The sequence below is a fragment of the Kryptolebias marmoratus genome, linkage group LG8 (assembly GCF_001649575.2).
Source record: "Kryptolebias marmoratus isolate JLee-2015 linkage group LG8, ASM164957v2, whole genome shotgun sequence".
NCBI lineage: Eukaryota > Metazoa > Chordata > Actinopteri > Cyprinodontiformes > Rivulidae > Kryptolebias > Kryptolebias marmoratus.
Genome location: NC_051437.1, coordinates 142614 through 154316, shown reverse-complemented (window position 1 = coordinate 154316; position 11703 = coordinate 142614). Strand labels below are relative to the sequence as shown.

General features: G+C 39.6%; 2 protein-coding genes across 3 annotated transcripts in view; one reads left to right on the top strand and one right to left on the bottom strand.

The window, feature by feature from the left end:
- dnmt3bb.1 (DNA (cytosine-5-)-methyltransferase 3 beta, duplicate b.1) overlaps window positions 1-11703 on the bottom strand; it is a 67932-nt gene that overhangs the window by 53172 nt on the left and 3057 nt on the right. The gene's annotated exons all lie outside the window — the stretch shown is intronic.
- The window catches only part of LOC119617288 (histone H3-like), a gene marked incomplete at its 3' end in the record, with an annotated part of 5992 nt that continues 3906 nt past the window's right edge, over window positions 9618-11703 (top strand). Inside the window, exon 1 of the mRNA XM_037977087.1 lies at window positions 9618-9970. Within this exon, the coding sequence (XP_037833015.1) occupies window positions 9637-9970 (334 nt within the window). The remainder of the gene's footprint in view (window positions 9971-11703) is intronic.

Below are 11703 nucleotides of genomic sequence, written 5' to 3'. Positions count from 1 at the left end.
GAGATTTTCATTTGTTGTCATTTGTAATCATCAAAATTAAACGAAATAAACATTTGAAATATATGAGTTTGTATGTAATGTATGAATATAATATACAAGTTTCACTTTTTAAATGGAATTACTGAAATCAATCTACTTTTTCATGATATTCTGATTTTATGACCAGCACCTGTATATACGGGTCAGTGCTTCTTCTATTGCTCTCCTACAGAGGGCCCAAAACGTTGCTGCATGTCTTTTACCTGGCACAAACAAACATGTGCCTGTACATTTTAAATTCTTTTATTTGTTTTTAAAGCTGTACATGGTCTTGCCCTGCCCTACCTCACTGAACTGCTACATCCCTAAACCCCGTCCCACTGTCTGCTCCTGAGTGTCCCAGAAACTAAATGTAAACTTTGAGGGAGTTGTACTTTCTCTGCTGGTGCTCCTAAAATGTGGAATGTCCTGCCTTTGGACATCAGATTGATTTCAGTTCTTCACACCCATCTCTTTTCCTTGGCTTTTGGTACCATGTGAGATGTTGACTTTTTAGTTTATTTTAATTGATGTTATGTGCTTTTATTTGTTTTATTTTCTGGCTGTTTTTACTTTACTTTTTTGGATTTTTATTATGTATTTTGGACTTATTTAAACACCCTCCCAGCCTTGTTCCAAATGCCAGGAAAATGCATTTCTGATATAGAAAATTTTACATTTTTGTGGGGGAGGGCCCCCAGACCCCCCATGGGTCAGCTTTGACCAGTGAATAGTCAGCCCCCTACTTGTTCTAAATAGCCTCCTGCTCCTGAAACCTTTGAGCCCCCTGTATAACCAGACTCAAACATTGTTTTTCTCTGTCACCAGAATCAAGGCCTGCATAGAGCCGGCTCACACTTTCTCTTTCTGAGTGGCTTTAGAGAGATGGATCAATCCCAAACTGGACACGTGGAGAAGAGTCCGATTGAGGCTCAAGGGTCCACTGGTTGTCGGCAGTCAGCGACCCGTCCAAGGTCACAAGGGGTTAAGGTGATTCCATCTGCTTGGTTTGGTGCCTGAGCAGATGGAATGCACCATCTATAAATAATCTCTCACCAAGCTGATTTCTTACTCCTGGACTTTACAAAAACAGACAGAAAATAGACAAAACGTACATTTAGGAAACAGTAAGGGGAAGAGAAGAGAGAAAATATTCCTTCGTGGTCCTTTTATACCCGACACATCAGCCATCAGCTGACAATTTTACAAACTTACTGTCTCTTCCTGTTCAAGACACATAATATGAGGCACTTCATCAGACATTGTCAATTACTACTGCAATCAGTCAAGCACTTCATGTAGTATTAAAGAAAAAATATGTCAATAAACTTCTGATAAGACAGTTAATAGAGAGTTTAGGTGACAGGTCGGATGGTAAAAAGAAGGGCTTTGCTTCACGCTGCAATATATTAACATAATCAATAATATTATCAGTAACAACAGTTATTTCCAACATAGGAGGCAGAACTGTATACTAATGCTAATTGCAATTCATCATATGATGTTGGGGAAAAAAGAAGAAGTTCTAAACAGCTAGCCATTCTTGATAGCTGCAAAAAGCAGTGTGTGATGCTACTGCAGTGTCAAATCAAACTGGAGGACATAAAAGACAAAAACAGAAGTGTTGGCAGTCTGCAGGTTACCTTTCCTGCACAAAGTGTTTTAGAAAGAAAACACATGACGACAAGCCCACTCAGAGTTCACATACCCTGCCACTTACATTGTAAGTCTTCAGAGAAGTGACAATATGGAACCAAAGAAAGGGAATTGAATAAATCTATGTTGATATCTGACAAATCCCCATAAGGAAAAACTCCCCTGTTCACAAAAAACACTTTTATCAAGATTTCATTGTATACTGTGTTCTCATCACCATCTCTGCACTGCCATGTTGATAACTGCATGTTTCTAGAAGTGTGTTTCAATGTTGGAAGCAGAGAATTAAAGCAGCCGAGAAAGACTGGAACGCAGAATGAGGGGCCAACAAGAAGGGGACACAGAAGATGAAAGAGGGTTTGGTGGGGGGCATTACTTCAAAGTTGTGTATGGTGGCTAGAGATTAGAGACTGCATTGCTGAAGGGGGTTGTTCCCTCCCTGAAGTGTGTGTCGGGGGTTGGGGGCACTCCTTAGGGTCATGTTCTGGGTGCTGCATGTTGCCATGTACTTTATGGCCCCTTTCAGTTCAGTTTGAGCTGTAGGAGTTCACACATGGTCCACTGCATTTTCTAACCAAGATGTCAAAACAAGTTTCTGTTCAAAAGAAATATCACCATCCTGGAAACTTAACTTCCAATCATCAATCATTAGTGTAACTTTAGAAAGCTATAAATCAGTTCTAACTTGTAGCAACAATACTTTCTGCTCATATATCACCTAAAACCTCTTTGGCTGTGTTTGAAGTGTTTGCTCTTTCATTCACTCTGTTACTTGATACATTATGGTCACTATGTTATAGAGTAAATAGGGGATAGGTGACAGCCCGTGTTTTTGCATTTTAAACAGCATTTTAAAGCAGCAGTACATCATAATTATGAGTCTTCGATCAGGTGTAGCATGAATAAATACCAGAAACATATACTTGAGTACATGTCTGAATCTGAGATGATAGACAGCACTTTTTTCCCTTTTTTGGCCTAGAAAAGTTAATTATCATTATCTGTCTCTTTAACAGTGATATAATAAAATTTATTTCCACATATTTGTGATTCCCTGTTACATTTTTTTCATTGTATTTAATCTACTTACAACTATGGAGCTTTAAATATATCCCACCCTTTAATCAACAAAAATTATGAATTTGTATCACCTACACAATGTTTCTGTACAGAACAACAATTTTTGGTGTTGTAGTATGTGTGCAAATAATAAAAATGAGCTCCACAACTTTACCGTGGCTAAAATGCAGCTTGTTTTTTACATTGAGTTTTACAAAATAACATAATGACTTAACAACTAAGCTTAAAGCGGGCCTATTATGCTTGAGATTTCACCTGATCAGTTCTGATTGTTTTAAGCTCATTTTAGAATGAGCGGTTTAAGGGCTATGTCACTTCTATGCAAATAAGCTGCTGTTGGCCACGCCCCCCAACTCAAAACCTAAAATCTCACTGAAGGATTAAACGCTTCAGATCTGACGAACATTTCTATCGCTATTAATTCAAACTCTGAGGATTCTGACTTTGGGACAGGAGAACGTCCTATACTGCAGCTGACAACAAAACCTTTTCCTTTTCCATTGTTCAGCAGTAAAACCAGCAGAACACCTGAATGAAGTGGGCGGAGCTCCACTTGGGTTGCTAGGTGAGGGGCTGGGCTCGGGTTGGGGTTGCTAGGTAATGGGGTAGATACCCAACTACAAAGTACAAAAACATGCAAAAAGTGAATTTTTGCATAATAGGCCCCCTTTAAAGAAAGTTTCATTTCAATTTTTTCTAATAATTTCTCATCAGAATGAGAGGAAGAGGTGAGACACTTTACATTAGATTCATCTAGATAGTTAGAGGTATTTTCAGTGAGTGTGAAAATCACAGTATTGAGCTGTGGACAAGAGCATTAGCCTGCTCTGTCATGTAGGCTGAATATAAAAAACAGGATGCAGTGCATTGTGCTCTATTCCTACCGATTTGACTTTTACTGAACCACATGATGGGTTTCTAGGGAATTATTTAGTGGATAAAAATTTGCAGTTGAAATTTCAAACACTACTACAAAATGGTTCACTATACAGTGAACAAGTGGACAATTTAAACACCTACTTTGTGACAATTATTAAAGCTAAAAACCAGCAAAAACATCAATCTACTACTGAGACTAACTCTGTAGGATCACATTAGTGCGAGACAATGACTCCAGCATGTCCTGACTGCTCTTTCCAGCCAGACAGGTAAATATATTTAAAGTTTTGGGAAAGATGTTTGGCATGTTCAGTTTTCTGTGGCTGGAAACACCTAGAGTTGAGAAAATTTATTACCAACTTTTTAACTTCAGTTCATTTGCTTTAACTTGATTAAACAAATCGAAAAACTAAAAATACAAATGTAAATATTTAACAGTCTTATAGTAGCATTCATTTAAGGAGTGCATATCCTCTGCTATAGGCGTCTGCTCAGTGGAGCAGGAGGAGCAGATATTCTGCAATAAAAAATAATAAAACTACAACCATTCAGAAGTAACTTTTCCAAAACATCATTATAGCTTCAGTTAAAGTCTGTTAACTCCCCACTGAAGGAGCTGATAGCTGCAGCTGAAATTTAAAGGAAAAATAAACCACTGTCAATGAAACAACGGAGGTGTCTCCTTCATCTTCATCTTCAACAGGACACAAATGGCAGACAGCAGGTTTAGACTGAATCTACTGTAATCTGTATTAAACTTGGTGGCATGGCAGCACAGTCGTTAGAGCTGAAGTTCACAGGTTAGCCTCCCAAAGCTGAAGGCCATACTGTGTAGAGTTTACATGTTCTCCCCACAGACCAAAAACATGCATGTTACTGTCACTGGTGTGAGTGACAGCATGAGTGGTTGTTTGTCTCTATGTGTCCCTGTGATGGACCTGTGACCTGTCCAGGGTGTCCCCCGCCTCTCATACAGTGACTGCTGGAGACAGACACCAGCTCCCCGCGACCCAGAAAGGAGTAGGCAGGTAACAAAGACGGATGGATGGATGGATGGATGGATGGATGGATGGATGGATGGATTAGGAAATCTAGAGTGAATTTTAAATTCATATGAGAGGCAGTTTTGTTTTACAAAAAGAACTGTTTTGTTTTTATTTTCATATGAAACAAACATGCAAGGAACTTTTATTTTACATACCTGGAGGTTTTTTTATTTATGAGACTATTTATGCAAAAGGCAGCACAGATGTTTAAGCACTTTTCATACCACTGAATATTGTGTTGACCTGAAGCACTTTTTGCTTTATCTTTGCTAACATTTGTCAATATTCACTAAGTTGTGGATATTGCCATTTAATTTTTAAAGTTTTATTACTTACCATATGATAAAATGTCTGATGGTGTCACATTATAGAACATGGAATTCAAATCAAACCTAAATTTAGGGGAAGAACAGATTTCATAAGGCCTGATAATCTACTGAAGTGCACGATATTGCTAATATTTTTTTTTGATATTATTATTTTGTTCTATTAGACTACATTTAAATCAATACTTTGTCAGTTATTTAAGAAACAGGAAGGTGTCCAGGAAAATTTCCTCTTCAATGCAATTTACTGTTCTTTAAGTGCAAAACTGCAACATTTCTAAACTCAATGAGAAATTTCTTTTTAAATTCTTGATTACATAATTGACCGTGAGTGTTTGTGCCCAGGGGCCACCGAGGGTCTTAATCCTGCCTTGAGCCCGAAGTAGTACTTTAGTGTACTACAGACGTGGACAAAGAAGACCAAAACCAAACCAAAGGATGTCACTGCAAGCCGTGGGGTAGTTTCTGCAAAATCAACACACACTGGGTTTCAACATGCGGGCAGAAACTGAACACAATGACGCACAGAAAATCTCAGAGGAGGAAAGCCTCAAGGAGTATGCATTCGGACAAATGACAGAGACCAGCACACCCTGACAGACAGAGGTCTGAAGCTCAGGACCTGATGGTTGGTACAGACCTCATCACCAGTTTGACAAATTTCAAGAAGTTTGACGACAGCTTCCAACCGAGATGCACTGCCCTGAGCTGGCTGATGGCACAAGATGTGAGAGAGCAGCAAAACATCAAGGAGATGTGATGGACAGCATAGGGCAATGCACAAGGTGGTGCTGAAGCAGGCACTGTACGTCTTTTCATACCTGCAAGGTATCTTTTCAACTACTGTTAATGAAGCAACTGTGTACAAGCAGGGAGGAGACACAGAGATGGTACAAAACTCTCCATTCATGAGAACAACAGATTTTATTATTTTCAAACTGTAAGTAGTGAGTGTCATGATCAATGTAAAAGGTATTATTATGGGCAGACATGGCACAAGATTACTATGAGGACATTCAAAAATGGCAATGGTATAAGCATTAAGGAAATAAATCGACACTACAATGTGAAGCATGTATCCAGGGAAGGTTTTTTTCAAACAAGAAACAGAGAACCAGACAGAAAAGCTAAAGCTGATCTCGAGTCGGTCCACACAGAAGTAGCTGGACCAATAGACTCAGGGTCCAGAGACAGATGATTATTCCAGTGCAGTTTTGTGCATTTTTTAAAACAGAAAAGTGGCATAGTGCAAGTAAAAAAAAGTTTATTGCTGATACAGCAATAAACAAGATAAAATGCATAAGGTCTGATTGAATTCACAGGAAGACACTATCGGGAGGTGCTGAACAAAAGTGGCATCCAACATGAAACTTCAAACCACCAAAATGGGACCTATGAGTTAAACTGACCAACAGTTTTCGACCTGGCCAGATGTATGCACTTAAAAGCAATGCTAATGGATGTGACATGTACAAGGTTAGATATGCAGCCAAAGGTTTTAGTCAAATAAAAGAAACCGATAGCATAAAATAATTTTCCCCTAATGCTAATATGATAAGTATCAGTGTTTTAATGCAAAAGGCATCACAGAAAAACCTGATTTACATACATCAAGATAGATGTCAGAACTGCCAATCTGCATGCAACTGTAGCTTATGAGATATATATGGAACAACCATAATGTTACAAGATAAAATCCAACCCAAATGAAAAACTGGTGTACAAACTGAAAAAGTCACTCTATGTGTCAGGAACGGTGGAGATGACGGAGGCGAACCCAGAATGCAGACTCATTTTAAAGAAAGAAAAACTAATTTATTAAACTAAGAAAACGAACAAAAACAAAAAGCTGACGTGGCAGCAAGCAGATAAGAACTAAATAAAAATACATAAATGGAACAGAACTCAGAAAACCAGGAACACGGAGTGAAGCAAACAAGAGACACAAACATCAAACAAACATCAGACAAACCTTAGACAATGGACCAGCGAGGTATGGGAAGAGTGACCGGGTTTTAAAGACTGCGGATAACGAGGTGAGTGGGAACAGGTGGAATGATTACTTATTCGGGACAGGTGAAGATGGGCGTGGCTAACAGACAAATGAATGACTGGGGAAGAGTGGAAATGAGAACACAAACACAAGGAGGACAGAACCAAGAAGAAAACAAAAACCAGATAACTACAAATAGAAAACAAAAACAAAACCAAAGAACTAAAATAAAAACAACCCATAAAAAGCCAAATCACCACACTATGGACATAAACAATCAGGCAAAAATTGGAAGGAAATACTGGATGATTTTCCGAGCACAAGCAACTTTGTGCAAAATGCTGCTGACCACTGTTTTTACACAAGAAAAACAGAAAATGACAAAGTGATCAGCATAGTGTTGGGCCTCATGTATCAAAGAGTGAGCAGCTTTATACTGAAAGTGTGCATGCATGAAAATATTTAGATGTATGAAACCACATGCACGCATGTTTCTGTGCACATTTTCTTCACACATCCCAATTTACATGGGACTGAGCACACATGAGACACCTCCTCTGACACGCCTCCATTTAAATATACAGATAAACAGATGCAAATATGTCCTGGATGTGTGAATCAAAACTTATCGAATGAAGAATTTCATGTGAGACTCTCCTAAATGAGGTAATGGGCGTAAAAACATATTTGACACACTGGCCTCTGATGGTATGTGTGAAGCTGCAGCTGTCAGAGTGGCACACACCTGCAGAAGTAACCAAAAGGTTCAATGGATGGCTGCCCATCGCCTCTCATTCAGTAATGTTAGATGCCACTTTCTGTTCATGTGTTACACATTATTACTGTAAATGAATAAAGTGAAGATCTTCTGAGGCTGAAGCATTTCCAACTTTCTGAGGTCTATTTATACAATCAGGTCAATCAGAGGTCTATTTATACACTACATTGCCAAAAGCATTCACTCCACCATTCAAATCATTGAATGCAGGTATTACAATCACTTTCATGGCCACAGGTGTATAAAATCAAGCACCTAGGCATGCAGACTGCTTCTACAAACATTAGTGAGAGAATGGGTCACTCTCAGGAGCTCAGTGAATTCCAGCATGGTACCATAAGATGCCACCTGTGCAATAAGTCCAGTCATGAAATTTCCTCTGTACTAAATATTCCACAGTTAACTGTTAGTTGTATTATGACAAAGTGGAAGTGTCTGGGAATGACAGCAACTCAGCCATGAAGTGGTAAACCACGTAAAATCCCAGAGCGGGCTCTGCAGATGCTGAGGAGCATAGTGCACAGAGGTCACCAACTTTCTGCAGAGTTATTAGCTACAGACCTCCAAACTTCATGTGGCCTTCAGATTAGAGCATCGAGAGCTTCATGGAATGGGTTTCCATTTAAGCCATACATCACCAAGAGGAATGCAAAGTGTCGGATGAAGTGGTGTAAAGGATGCCGCCACTGGACTCTAGAGCAGTGGAGGCAGGAGTGGTGAATTGTGCTTCTCCATCTGGCAATCTGTTGGACGAGTCTGGGTTTGGCTGGTGCCAGGAGAACAGTACTTGTCTGACTGCACTGAGTTAAGTGTAAAGTTTGGTGGAGGGAGGATTATGGTGTGGGGTTGTTTTTCAGGACTTGGGCTCAGCCACTTAGTTCCAGTGAAAGGAACTCTGACTGCTTCAGCATACCAAGACATTTTGGAAAATTTCATTCTCCCAACCAAGTTTGGAGATGGCACCTTCCTAATCTAAAATGACTGCACACCAGGGTACAAAGCAAGGTCCATAAAGACATGGATGAGGGAGTTTGGTGTGGAAGAACTTGACTGACCTGCATAGAGTCCTGACCTCAACCTGATAAAACACCTTTGGGATGAATTAGAGCAGAGACTGTGAGCCAGGCCTTCTGTCCAACATCAGTGTCTGACCTCACAAATGAGCTTCTGGAAGAATGGTCAAAAATTCCCATAAACACTCCTAAACCTGTGGAAAGCCTACCCAGAAGAGTTGAAGCTCTTATAGCTGCAAAGGGTGGGCCAACATCATATTAAACCCTATGAATAAGAATGGGATGTCACTCAAGTTCATATGCATCTGAAGGGAGGCGAGCAAATACTTTCTCAGACTTACTCCACAGAGAAGCCATCTAAACCAAGAAGCAGTGATCACAAATAATGACTAAATTGGTAATATATGAGATGCATACTAAAGAAAAATGCAAATAAGACTAAATTTGAACACGTAGACAGTAAAATTGATTGCTTGCAGTTAATCTAGTTCACAGCACACAAGGGAGTTGTGGAAGGTGGGATGGGGTCTCTGTGAATTGGGCTTGCCTCCCACAGATAACATCAGATCCCATTAGATTGATATATTTGCTTCTAGAATTGCGCCGCTTAAGGTGGCTGCATGTTGGAGTAGCTCTGTTCCATTCACTCTGAGATATTGCTTTTGAAAACTTAATTTCTCTTTTTTTCTGGATGTAAATCACTTTTTTTTGGATGATTACTTCCTCTGGTATCAGATGTTGTGCAGCTGGAAGGATTTTTACTAAAGCCTTTTTACTTTTAGATATTTTGTTATGATGCGTAACCATGACAACAAATGTTAAATGTGAAGAACCCTGAAGTCCAGTCATGGTCAGAACCAAGCAGAGCGCCCATATATCCACCGGAGGTAAAGCTCCCAGGAAGCAGCTCGCCACCAAAGCTGCCTGCAGGAACACGCCGGCCACCAGCCGAGTGAAGAAGCCTCATCTCTACAGGCCCTGGACCGTGGTTCTGAGGGAGATCCACCGATACCAGAAGTCCACAGAGCTGCTCATCCAGAAGCTGCCCTTCCAGCACCTGGTCCAGGAGATCACCCAGGACTTTAAGACTGACCTGTGTTTCCAGAGCTCAGCCATCATGGCTCTGCAGGAGGCCAGCGAGGCTCACCTGGTGGGGCTCTTTGAGGACACCAGGACCGAGGACAAATCGGGACAGACCACTACAAGAGACCCTTCCTGCCCACAGCCATCAACTCTTTAACGAAACCAGGATTATGAGCTACAACAACATTTAATTTCCCTTTGGGATTAATAAAGTATTTTTGAATTGAATTGAATCAGCCTCATCTAAGACGTAAATGACGACTAAGTATTTATTATGAGTAGTTTTTTATGTTGCATATGACTCCAAAAAAAAAAAAAACAGCAGGAGGTTTTGTGGTAAGTACTGGGGTATAAAATGACAAAATGTCACATGCTGAATATGAAATGACAACCACTGAGTGTGAGGTGGGGGTATTAAGTGGTAAAATAACCAGCATAACCACAAAAGCACTTTAGCAGTCATTGGTTTCAATGTTGTCGCTAATTACTTCCACCAAACAGGTTTATGTTTCTCCAATATTATGAAAAAGTATAAAGTTTATGGGTTGAAGCCAACCTCCCAGGCTGTAACCACAGCTGATCAGTAAGGTGAAAGAAAAAGAGCCAAGGAAACCATCCAAAACCATTCAAGTTGAACTCCAAGGTCAAGGTACGTCACTTTCTGATCGCACCATCTGTCACATTTTGAACCATATTGGAATCATTTATGGCTGAAGACCCAGGAGAGCCCCTCTATTGACAGAAAAAAAAATACAACAAAGCCAGACAAGAATTCTCCAAAATACTTGTTGATAAGCTGCAAAGTTTCTGGGATGAGACAAAACTGGAGCTTTTTGACTCCAGTCACATCTACAGCTGCAAAGGGCGGAAAATTTCCAGAAATGTTCAATGTTGAGTTATTTTGGGGAATTTTAGAAATATTTCAAATTGGAAACCTTTTCTCAATCAATCCGAAGCAATCAATCCAACAAATCCACACAGCTAAAGGCCATCATTGATTCAGTACTTATTGAAAACATACATAATATAATCAAATATATAATAAAAAAAATATTATATATATAATATAATCAAAGAAATATGTTTGCTATCTAGTGGTGGCAGACAGAAACAACAATTTGTGATTTGGAATTTAAAACTATTTATTCAGATGTTGCAGCTGTCGCTATTCTGTTTTAATACCATACAGCAAACATATTTATCCAGTAATATAATCAAAGCTTACTTCACTTTATGTAGTCAACATATATAAATGTATAGCTTCAGCAGCCTCAATAGTCCATGGTTGTAGAAATAATCTGCATGTGACGGAGGAATGGCATAGATATAGTCAAGTGTTCCTGCATAAAACCTGGCCCAGGAAGAAGATGGGTTCTGTGTTTTGGTGCAGGATGTTTGTATCAACCCCTAAACAAAAGCAAAAGACTTTGTGAAGATGCTGCTGAAACTGGCAAGAGTATAATTTTCCAAACTGAAACGAGTTCTAGCAACATGAGCTGAAAAGACACACAGTGAGGAAAAAACCATTACTCTGAATGAAACATAAAAAAGCCAGATTACAGTTTACAAAATGCACCCAGGGACAAAGACCCTAATGTTCGGAGACATGTCCTTCTGTCTGATGTAACTAAAATTTTGTGTTTTTTTGGCCATAATGACCATCGTTACATTTACATTAAAGCACCACAATACATTAAAGATCTGTTATCGCTGTACCAACCGTCTAGACCCCTCAGATCTTCTGGTTCTGGACTGCTCTGCATCCCCAGAACCAGAACCAAATGAGGAGAAGCAGCTTTCAGTTTCTATGCACCACAAATTTGGAACAAAC